Source organism: Phascolarctos cinereus, unplaced genomic scaffold, assembly GCF_003287225.1.
Source record: "Phascolarctos cinereus isolate Bilbo 61053 unplaced genomic scaffold, phaCin_HiC Scaffold_5;HRSCAF=322, whole genome shotgun sequence".
NCBI lineage: Eukaryota > Metazoa > Chordata > Mammalia > Diprotodontia > Phascolarctidae > Phascolarctos > Phascolarctos cinereus.
This window is the reverse complement of record NW_027555958.1, coordinates 256,578,920-256,590,968: the sequence shown is the minus strand read 5'-3', so window position 1 is coordinate 256,590,968 and position 12,049 is coordinate 256,578,920. Positions and strand designations below refer to the sequence as shown.

At 38.7% G+C, this 12,049-nt stretch overlaps 1 protein-coding gene across 1 annotated transcript; it reads right to left on the bottom strand.

The window, feature by feature from the left end:
• Positions 1-10,450: 10,450 nt before the first annotated feature.
• On the bottom strand, positions 10,451-11,410 carry LOC110194462 (olfactory receptor 2B11-like). Its single transcript, XM_020966831.1, has one exon. The coding sequence runs from the start codon at positions 11,408-11,410 to the stop codon at positions 10,451-10,453; it is 960 nt and encodes a 319-aa protein (XP_020822490.1).
• Between the last annotated feature and the right edge of the window lie 639 nt (positions 11,411-12,049).

The following is a 12,049-nucleotide window of genomic DNA, read 5'->3' as shown; positions in this document are numbered from 1 at the left end:
GCATCAGCCCACGCAAATCTTTCCTGAGAGTTTTCCAAGTTTCCAAGTTTTTCTGAGAGCATCCTGTTCATTATTTCTTATAGTACAATAGTAATTACATACCACAACTTATTCAGCCATTCCCCAATTGATGGGCCTCCCCATAATTTTGAATTCTTTGTCACCACAAAAAGAGCTGCTATAAGTAGGTTTTTTTTTTACATATAGGTCCTTTTCCTTTTGGTTTTTTATCTCTTTTGGGATACAGTAGTGGTACTGCTAGGTCAAAGGGTGTGCATAGTTTTATAACTCTTTCAAATTGCTCTACAGAATGGTTGAATCAGTTCACAACTTCACCAACAGTGCATTAATGTCTCATTTTACCCACATCTCCTCCAACATTTGTCATCTACCTTTTCAGTCCTATTAGTCAATCTAATATGTATAAGGTAGTACCTCAGAATGGTTTAATTTCAATCTTTCCAATCAATACTGAGGTAGAGCATTTTTTAATATGGCTATAGATAACTTTGATTACTTCATCTGAAAATTTGTCATATCTTTTGATCATTTATAAATTGGGGGAGGGCTGTTATTTTTACAAATTTGACTCAGTTCTTTATGTGTTTGAGAAATGAGGCACTAATCAGAGAAATTTGCTTCAAATTTTTTTTCACAGTTACTATTGTAACTGCATTTCCCTCTATCTTATACTCCCCCACTCCCTGTGATTTATTCTATCCTCTCTCTCCTTTCACCCTGACCTTCTTCAAAAGTGTTTTGCTTCTGAATACCCCAATCCGTCCTCCCTTCTATCACTATCCCCATTTTCTTATCCCCTTTTCCTCCCACTTTCCTGTAAGGTAAACTAGAAATCTTTCCATACCCAAGTGAGTATGTATGTTATTCCCTCTTTGAGACAATTATTTTTTATAATAATTTCAAGATTCATTAATTTATTTATTTTTAGTTTTCAACATTCACAGCCACAAGATTTTGAGTTCTAAATTTTCTACCCATCTCATCCCTCCCCCAACCCCAAGACAGTGTACATTCTGATTACCCTTTCCCCTAATCTGCCCTCCCTTCCATCTTTCCTCCCACCTTATCCCCTTCTCTTCTATTTTCCTGTAAGGTATGATAGATTTCTATATCCCATTGCCTGTATATCTCATTTCCCAGTTGCATGTGAAAATAATTTTTTTACTATTTGGTTCTAAAACTTTGAGTTCCAAGTTCTCCTCCTTCCTCCCTCCCCACCCACCCTCATTGAGAAGGCAAGCAACTCGATACAGGTTATACTTGTGCAGTCAAGCAAAACACTTCCACAGTAGTCATGCTGTGGGAAACTAACTGTATTTCCCTTCATCCTATCCCACCCCCCATTTATTCTATTCTCTTTTTTCAGCCTGTTTCTCCTCAGAAGTGTTTACTTCTGATTACCTCCTCCCCCAATCTTCCCTCCCCTCTATCATCCTCCTGCTCTCTTGTCCCCTTCCCCCCCTATTTTTTGTCGGGTGAGATAGATTTCATACCCAATTGAGTGTGTATGTTACTCTCTCCTTAAGCCAAATCCAATGAGAATAAGATTCACTCATTTCCTCTCACCTTCCCCCACTTCCCCTCCCATGTAAAAGCCTTTTCTTGTCTGTTTTATGTGAGATAATTTACCCCATTCTACCTCTCCTTTTCCCCTTCTCCCAGTATAATCCTCTCTCACCCCTTAATTTTATTCTCCAGATATCACCCATTCATCTTCAACTCACCCTGTGCCCTCTATCTATCAATCTATCTATACATATAATTTCTTCCCCCTCCAACTACCCTAATACTGACAAAGGTCTCATGAGTTACAAATAGCATCTTTCCAAGCAGGAATGTAAACAGTTCAACCTTAATAAGTCTCTTATGATTTCCCTTTCCTGTTTACCTCTTCATGCTTCTCTTGAGTCTTGTGTTTGAAAGTCAAATTTTCTATTCAGTTCTGGTCTTTTCATCAAGAATGCTTGAAAGTCCTTTATTTCACCTATTTCCCCTGAAGGGATTATACTCAGTTTTGCTGGGTAGGTGATTCTTGGTGTTAATCCTATCTCCTTTGCCCTCTGGAATATCATATTCCAAGCCCTGCAGTTCTTTAATGTAGAAGCTGCTAAATCTTGTGTTATCCTGATTGTGTTTCCACAATACTTGAATTGTTTCTTTCTGGCTGCTTGCAATATTTTCTCTTTGACCTGGGAACTCTGGAATTTGGCTATAATACTTCTAGTTTTCCTTTGGTGATCTCTTTGAGGAGGTGATCAGTGAATTCTTTCCATTTCTATTTTACCCTCTGGTTCTAGAATATCAGGGCAGTTTTCCTTGATAATTTCTTGAAAGATGATGTCTAGGCTCTTTTTTTGATCATGGCTTACAGATAGTCCAATAATTTTTAAATGATCTCTCCTGGAACTATTTTCCAGGTCAGTTGTTTTTCCGATGAGATATTTCACATTGTCTTCTATTTTTTCATTCTTTTGGTTTTGTTTACAATGTCTTGATTTCTCATAAAGTCACTAGCTTCCAATTTGCTCCATTCTAATTTTTAAGGAAGTATTTTCTTCAGTGAGCTTTTGGACTTCCTTTTCCATTTGGCCAATTCTGCTTTTGAAGGCATTCTTCTCCTCATTGGCTTTTTGGACCTCTTTTGCCATTTGGTTAGCTATTTTTTAAGGTTTTTCTTCAGTATTTTTTGTCTTTTAGCAAGCTGTTGACTTGTTTTTCATGATTTTCTTGCATCACTCTCATTTCTCTTCCCAGTTTTTCCTCTAACTTCTCTTACTTGCTTCTCAAAATCCTTTTTGAGCTCTTCCATGGCCTGGGACTGATTCATATTTTTCTTGGAGGCTTTGGGTGTAGGAGCTTTGACTTTGTTGTCTTCTTTTGAGTGTGTGTTTTGATCTTCCTTGTCACTATAGTAACTGTCTATAGTCAGAGTTTTTTTCTGTTGTTTGCCCATTTTCCCCAGCCTATTACTTTTTAACTCTTTGATAAAGTAGGGCTCTGCTTCCAGTGTGGAGGACATACTGTCCCAAGCTTCAGAAGTTTTGTGCAGCTGTTTTCAGACATACTTCTAGGGACCTGTAAGTTTTCAGTTCTTCCAAGGTGTTATGATCAAAGGAGAGGTGTTTACTCCTCTCCTGCCCTGTGTTCTGGTCTGTGAATGACCACAATCACTCTTTTCTGCCCTGAAACTGTGGTGAGCATCCCTCCTCCCGCCTCCACTGTGGCTGCAAGCTCTGCTGTGGTAGTGCTCTTTCTCACCCTTGGCCTGACACCCAGGACAGCAACTCAGATACAAGTTTGGGCAAAGCAACAGAGTCCTGCCTCCGTGCTAACAAAAAGACTCCTGTGGTCTCCTTCTGACCAGTTGTTTGACCCCCTTACTGTCTGTGGGCTGAGTATTGCCACTGCCACTACTGATTCAGTCACTCCTAAGGCCTGCTCCTGGTTTGCTGTGGGTGGCGCTGTGCTGGCACAGCCTGTGCTAGACTGTGCTCCACTTTCACCCATATATAACAGACTCTTCCTTCTGACCTTTCAAGTTATGAAAATTATCCATTTTGCATTTCATAATGTTTTCTATCTCTTGTTTGGTCATAAATTCTCCATAAATCTGACAGGTAAACTATTCCTGGCTCTCCCAGTTTGCTTATAGTAACAGCCTTTATATCTAAATTGTGTACCCATTTTGACTTTATTTTGGTATACAGTGTAAGATGTTGGTCTATGCCTAGTTTCTGCCATATTATTTTCCAGTTTTCCCAGCAATTTTTTGTCAAATAGTGAGTTCTTATCCCAGAAGCTGGAGTCTTTGGGTTTATCCAACAGTAAATTACTATAGTCATTGACTACCGTGTACCTAACCTATTCCACTGATCCACCACTCTATTTATGAGCCAGTACCAAGTAGTTTTGATGATTGCTGCTTTATAATACAATTTAAGATCTGGTATGGATAGGCTACCTTCCCTTGCATTTCTTTTCATTAATTCCCTTGATATTCTATACCTTTTCTTTTCCCAGATGAATTTTGTTATTTTTTCTAGCTCTATAAAATAATTTTTCTGAGTTTGTGTCTTGGTCTTCCCTCCCACCATAGCGGGTCTTTAGAATCAAGTTCTTTTTTTGTTGTTGTTTGCTCATTTTCTCAGCATATTTCTTGACTTTGATTTTTTTTTTTTAAGTTGGACACTTCTCATCTGGAAGTGAGGATGCACTGTCTGAAGCTTCAGGCTTTTCTGCGATGCTAGTTTCAGAGCTAGTTCTGGGGGCCTGCAAGTTTTCAGTGTTTCCAAGGGGGTGTGATCCAGGGACAGATGTGGTCACTATTCTCCTGGTCTTCACACTGGTCTTTACTCAGGAACAGATCACTTATACTCCGCAGCCACAAGCGCTAGTGTTCCTATCTGTCCTGGAACTGACCCAGAACTGTATGTGGACAAGAGAGTTGCCAATTAGCAAGGTGCAGTAAAGGGTCCCCTCTAATCTCTTTCTGAGTAGTTGTCCAATTCTTCTACTGTCCCTGGGCAGAGAGCTTCCTGAGACGCTGCTGGTGACATTACCTAGATCACCTCCAAAGCCTGTGCTGGTGCTGCAGTCACATGTGCTCTGGGCTGGGTCCCCAACCCAGTGTCATAGGCCTTCCTGCCTACCTCTTAAGTTGCCTTTGGTGCAAAAGTGTCTCACTCTAACCTTTTGTTGGTTCTGCTGCTCCAAAATTTCATTTGAGGTGCTATTTTAAAGTTGTTTGGAGGAGGGTGACAGCTAGATGGTGTAGTGATTAGAGAACTGGGCTTGGAATCAGGAAGATTCATCTTCATGAATTCAAATCTGGCCTCAGACACTTACTAGCTATGCTACCCTGGGCAAGTTGCTTGATCCTACTTGCCTCAGTTTCCTCGTCTGCAAAATGATCTGGAAAAGGAAATGGCAAACCACTCCGCTATGGGACAGCTAGGTGGTACAATGGATAGAACACTGGCCTTGACCTGAGTTTAAATCTGGCTTCAGACACTCACTAGCTGTGTGACCCTGGGCAAGTCATTTAATCCCAATTGCCTAAAAAAAGAAGTTGTTTGGAGGAGAATGTTGGGAGAGTTCAGATGGGTTGCTGTCTTTCCTTTGCCATTTCGGCTCCACTGTTTACCATTCCTTTTTTGCCTCAGTCCTTGGCACCCAACATACACTTCAATGTTTTCTGAGTCAAACTGAAAGCTTTCACCTTGTTCAAGGCCCAGATTGCATATTAGGCCATCCACAAAACCTTCCCTGAACTCCAGAGATAAGGGACCTCTTCATTTTTAATCATTTATCACCTCTCCTATATACTTAATCAAAATCTAATATTTATTATACTTATTTGTGCATAGACATCTTACTAGATTATTGTAAATTCAAGAGCAATAGTTGTGCCATTTTACCTCTGTCCAACAAAATTTAGATATTTATTAATTTTGTTGCTATTGCTTTAGATTAAATGGATTTTTTTCTCTCACATGTAGCTGAAACTTTAGTTTTTTAGCTTTATATTTGAATTTACTAGTTAGGCAAAGCAGAAAGCATTTGACTTCATCAAGCTGCTTAAATTTTGTAAAAATTAACTTTTTTTCATAAATCATTCAGTACTTGTTGTCATATTATATTTTCACAGAATCCTACTCCATGTAGTTACGGCATGGAAGTGATCCTGGGTTCTTGAACCCTCTTCCTAAAGAGCACTAATCCTGGCAGGCACTACTAAAATGGAAAGGGTCATAGCACAGACCAGAGATAGACTATCTTCGTTTGAGGAACAGCCCCTACTTAAGTGTAGAAAGGTGCATCATCAAAAATTTGGTTAATGGATGATGAATTTTTTTTGGCCACAGTAACTCATGAAAATTGTAAACTAAGGCATGGAGGAGTTGCTTCAGAGGAGAAAATAACTATATAAATTTAATCACAGATCTCATACTTCAATATTCCAACAGATCACACTAATGTGGGTATTCATTCCAATGACACAGACCATGAGCCAGCCATCACCATGCCCATCCTACGGGATTCTCATCTATAACCTTCAATAAGCTCACCACAAGGGGTTCTACTCAATGTACTAAAGGCCTCTCACATTCTTTTGATATTCTAAAACATATAAAAGTGTCTGTTGGTTGTGTTTCAGTTACTATATGACTGGACCATCTTCTTTTTCAGTTACATATTTATTTGATGGCTTCTTTATATTGATTATCCCACACCAGAAGGAGATAGAAGGCTTACTGCCTCTAGAAAGAAATAGAAACACACAGCTTTGATAGTAACATGGAATTTATTATATAGTTTTTTAAAAAAGAAAACTATCCATAATAAGGAAACAAGTATCTATTAGTTATTTGTTCAATGCCAGACATTATGCTAAGTGCTTTACAAATATTATCTCATTTATCTTCACAATAGCCCTATAAAGTTGCTTTTATTACCCCCATTTTATAGTTGAAGACACTGAGGCAGAGGTTACGTGACTTGCCCAGGATCACGCAGCTAATAAGTGTCTGATGTTGGATGTGAATTCAGGTCTTCCTGACACCAAGCCCAGTGTTCTATCCAGTACACCACCTCGCTGGTGAAAATTTGAAGTTTCATATATAATCTTTTTTCTCTTCTACATTATATGTATATAGATGTCTTCATAATCAATCCCTCATTGTTCTCAATATTTCAAAACTGTGTTGTCTATTTAGCACTGACACATCTCTGCTATATACTAAGTCCAGTCCAGTTTCTCAATATTTCAAAACTGTGTTTTCTATTTAGTACTAACACATCTCGGCATATACTAAGTTCTCTCACTGCCCCCCCCAATATCAAATCTGTTGCTCCTTTTTCTCCTCTGACACTTCTACCACTCCGCTGTAGGCCCTCATCCCCTGGCCTGGACTACTACAATAGCCTGCTGGTCAGTCTGTCTGTCACAAGTTTCTCCCCACTCCAATCCATACATTACTCAGCTGTCAAAAGCACAGGTCTGACCATTTCACCCTCTGCTCAATAAATTCCAGTTGCTCCCTATCATCTGTAGGATTAAATACAAAATCCTCCTTCTTGGTGTTCAAATCCCACTCCTACCTTTTCAGCCTTTTTATGCCTTACATCCACCATGTACTCTTTGATCCAGGGACATTGGCCTCCTGGCTATTCCACAAACAAGACACTCCACCTTCCAGTTCCTTGAATTTTCTCTGGATGTCCACCCTGCCTGGAATGCTCTTCCTCTTCTCTGCCTTCTGGTTTTCTGTCTTCCTTCAAGCTAAAATCTTGCCTCTACAGGAAGCCTATCTCCCTTAATTCCAGTCTTTTTAATAGCAATATTAAAGAAATTTCTAGCATGGACCAACATCTTACACTCTATGTCAAAGTAAGGTCAAAATGGGTATGTGACTTAGATATAAAGGATGATACCATAAGCAAATTAGGGGATCAAGGAATAGTTTACCCACCAAACCTATGGAGAAGGGAAGAATTTATGACAAGAGACAGAGAACATTATGAAATGCAAGATGGATAGTTTTGATTACATTAAATTAAAATTTTTTTGCACAAACAAAACCAATACCAAGATTAGAAGGAAAGCAGGAAGGTGGGAAACAATTTTTATAGCCAGTGTTTCTAATAAAAGCTTCATTTCTAAAATATGCAGAGAAATGAGTCAAATTTATGAGAATACAAGTACTTCCCTAATTGATAAATGGTCAAAGAATACGAATAGGCAGTTTCCAGATGAAGAAATTGAAGCTATCTATAGTCATATGAAAAAATGCTCTAAATCACTATTGATTAGAGAAATGCAAATTAAAACAACTCTGAGGCACCACCCCACACCTATCCAATTGGCTAATATGACAAAACAGTAAAGTGGTAAATGTTGGAGAAGATGTGGGAAAATTGGAACACTAATGCATTGTTGGTGGAGTTGTGGACTGATCTAGCCATTCTGGAGAGCAATTTGGAACTATGCCCAAAGGGCAATCAAATTGTGCATACCCTTTGGTTTAGCAATACCACTTTTAGGTCTGTATCCCAAAAAGATCATTAAAAAAAAGGAAAAAGATCCATGTGTACAAAAATATTTATAGCAGCTCTTTTTGTGGTGGCAAAGAATTGAAAACTAAGGGGATGCCCATCAATTGGGGAATGGCTGAACAAGTTGTAGTATATGAATGTAATGGAATACTATTGTTCCATAAGAAATAATGAGCAGGCAGACTTCAGAAAAACCTGGAAAGACTTGCATGAACTGATGCTGAGTGAAGTGAGCAGAACTAGGAGAATGTTGCACACAGTAACAGCAACATCGTGTGATGATCAACTATGATCTTACTCTTCTCAGCAATACAATGATCTAAGAGAATTCTAAAAGATGTGTAATTGAAAATGCTAACTACATTCTAGAGAAAGAACTATGGAGTCTGAATGCAGATTGAAGCATACTACTTTTTTTAGTTTTTTTATTTTTTCTTGTTGTGGTTTTCCCCTTTCGTTCTGATTCTTCTTTCACAACATGACTAATGTGGAAATATGTTTAACATGACTGTACATGTATAGCCTATATCAGATTCCTTGCTGTCTTGGAGAGGGGGGAGGGAAGGGAAGGAGGGAGAAAAATTTGGAAATCAAAATTTACAAAAATGAATGTTGAAAACTACCTTTACATGTAATTGGGAAATATAAAATACTACTAAATGTATAAAAAGTCTCTAAATCACTAATGATCAGAGAAATGCATATTAAAACAACTACTACCTCTCACCCATCAAAATGGTTAAGGTGACAGAAAAGGCAAACAACAAATGCTGGTAGAGACATGGGGAAAGAGGGACACCAATGCACTGTTGGTACAACTGTGAACTAGTCCAAACATTCTGGAGAACAATTTGAAATTATATCCAAAAGACTATAAAACTATGCATACTACTTGATCCAGCAATAACACTACTACATCTATACCCCAAGGAAATCAAAGACTCACACGTACAAAAATATTTATAGCATCAATTTATTGTGTAGCAAAGACTTGGGAACTGGGGAGATGCTCATCAAGTAGGCTGAACAAGTTATGGTATATGAATGGGATGGAGTATTATTGTGGTATAAGAAATAATGAAGGAGATGGTTTCAGAAAAACAGGGAAGACATATGAACAGATGCAAAATGAAGTAAGCAGAACCAGGAGGGCAATATAAAAGCAATATTGTAAAGATAAACATGGATGGTAAACTTAGTAACTCTGATAGATGCAATGATCTACTAGAACTCCAAAAGATTCATGAAAAATGCTATCTACCTCCAGATAGAGAATTAATAGATTCAGAATGTAGATGAAAACATATTTTTCATTTTTAAATTTTTTCTAAACATGGCTAATGCAGAAATGTGTTTTTATTACTTCATATGCATAACAAATATCCTGTGTTTTATTATCTTAATGGATATAGGAAGGGATGGAAGGGGGAAAGAATTTGTAACTGAAAATAAAATAAAATAAAATATCCTGTGTATAGTTTGTTTGTACATAGATGCTTTCATATTGCCTCCTCTGTTAGACTATGCGCTCCTTGAGAACAGGGATGTCTTTTGCCTTTCTTTGTAACTCCAGCACTTAGCACAGTGCCTGGCACATAGTAGGCTCTTATTAAATGTTTATTGACTGACTGGACTAATAACAAAATGAAGTAAACAGAACCAAGACAACACTTTATATGATAATAATAATATTGTAAAGCTAACAACTTTAAAAGACATAAAAACTCAGATTGTTTAGATTACAACTATGATGCCAGAGTACCTTGAGATGATATAAGTTGCCCCAATCTTTTCAGAGAGGTCAGGGCACACAATGAGACAGATTTTATGCTCGTGGCTAATGTGAGAATTATTTTTTGTTTGACTATGCATATACATATTGGTGAGGCAATCGGAGTTAAATGACTTGCCGAGGGTCACACAGCTAGTAGGTGTCAAGCATCTGAAGCCAGATTTGAACTCAGATCCTCCTGACTCCAAGGCTGGAGCTCTATCCACTACGCCAGCTAACTGCCCCTTGACTATGCATATTTTTCACAACATATTTATTGTTTTTCTTTTTTTCAATAGGAGGTAACAGTTGGTAATATGTCAAAGGCACTCTTGGAAACACAATCACAACACCATTAAAGATCCAATAGAGTGAATCTTTAATGATGCAATTTCAGGCACTATGACATGACATTAAGAAAGTATTTGTATAGTAAGCTTTTCCTCCTCTAATCTCACCTCTTAGGCATCCAAGTATACTGTTCTGTCACCAGTCCCTTAACCTAAGCATTTCATTCCTTCTACAGGAATCCCCAATAGCTTCAAAAGTTTTTAAACATCCTTGCAGAAGGAAATAAATGAATTTATGCTGAATATTGAATTCCTATTTCTCAAATCTGAGTCTCCAACTCCTTCTCCACATTCTTATCAGTGCCCCCTTCACATCTTTGTTTCTGAGGGTATAGATGAAGGGGTTGAGGGTAGGAGTGATGATGGAGTAGAAGAGGGAGATGAACTTACCCTGGTTCTGGGAGTAGCTAGAAGGGGGCTGAAGATACATGTAGATAGCAGGCAAATAGAAGAGGGACACCACCACCAAGTGGGAAGAGCAGGTCCCCAAAGCTTTACTCTGCCCCTTGGAGGACTTGATTCTCATCACGGCCTGGGCAATAAAGCCATAAGAGATAAAAATGAGGACCAGGGGCACCAGCACAAAGAAAGCTACCAGCACAGCCAATGTGGTATCATTGATGGCTGTGTTGGCACATGACAACTTAATCATAGCAGGCACCTCACAGAAGAAGTTGTTCAGCACCCGTTGCCCACAGAAAGGTAGTTGCACTGTTAGCACAACTTGAACCAGAGAGTTTCCAAATCCACTGAGCCAGGCAGTGGCCACCAACTGTAGGCATAGTGGGCGATGCATGATGACTGCATAGTGGAGTGGTTTGCAGATGGCCACATATCGGTCCAGAGCCATGGCAGCCAGGACCACACACTCAGTGCAGCCCAGCCAATGGAAGATGGCATACTGCACTGTGCAGCCACCATAGCTGATAGTCTTCCTTGAGCTACCCATGTTGAACAGCATCTGAGGCACAGTGGTAGTGGTATAGCAAAGGTCCAGAAAGGACAAGTGACTGAGGAAAATATACATAGGACTGCTTAGCAGAGGATCCAGCCAAGACACCAATATGATGGCAATATTTCCCAGAACTGCAATGACATAAGATATGAGGAGGATCACAAAAAGGGGCAGCTCTAGCCATGGCCTGTCAGAGACCCCCAAAAGGAAGAAATCGCCAGTAAAAGCCCCCAATAAACTTTGGTTGTTACTTCTCATGCTGCTTCATATTCTGACACCTATAAAGAATCAAGAAAACCAGAATGAAAGAAACCCAATCCAGGGATATAATTTTACTTTTCTCTGATTTACTACCTATGATTTCAACTTTCTAAGGATAAAGGAGATGACCACCCAGTAAAATCAGTAAGGAGACTTTTTTTACCTAAAAATATTCTTAAAGTGTCTGGAAAATAATGGTGCAAAAAATTAATGTGGCTTTTATTTAATAACTAGGAATACAAAAATTTGCAAAATACTTTACATAACACTATCTTCTTTGAGCCTCACTACTACAATGTAATATAAATGCTACAGTTATTATTATGCCCATCTTATAGGTAAAGAAACTAAGTATCAGAAAGATTAGGTGATTTGTCCAAGGTCATACATCTAGTGAATTTCTGAAGTATAATTTAGACTAAGGTCTTCCTAACATCAAGTTCAGCCCTCTATCTACTACGATCCACTGCCTCCCTGGCAGGAGGCAGAGCATCAGTGACCAAGTGTGAAAAGAGGTGAAGAGTGATGGAGAAGAGAATAAAAATTTTCAGTGGTTATGGAGAAGGTGAGCATAGAAGCAAGGGGCATGAAAAAGGTGGGTTAATTACTGACCCATCTTGTGGATCCTCCTCAGAT

What these genes read in the sequence shown, in the direction of transcription:
- LOC110194462 (XM_020966831.1), bottom strand. Translation starts at nt 11,410, where the DNA reads ATGAGAAGTAACAACCAAAGTTTATTGGGGGCTTTTACTGGCGATTTC.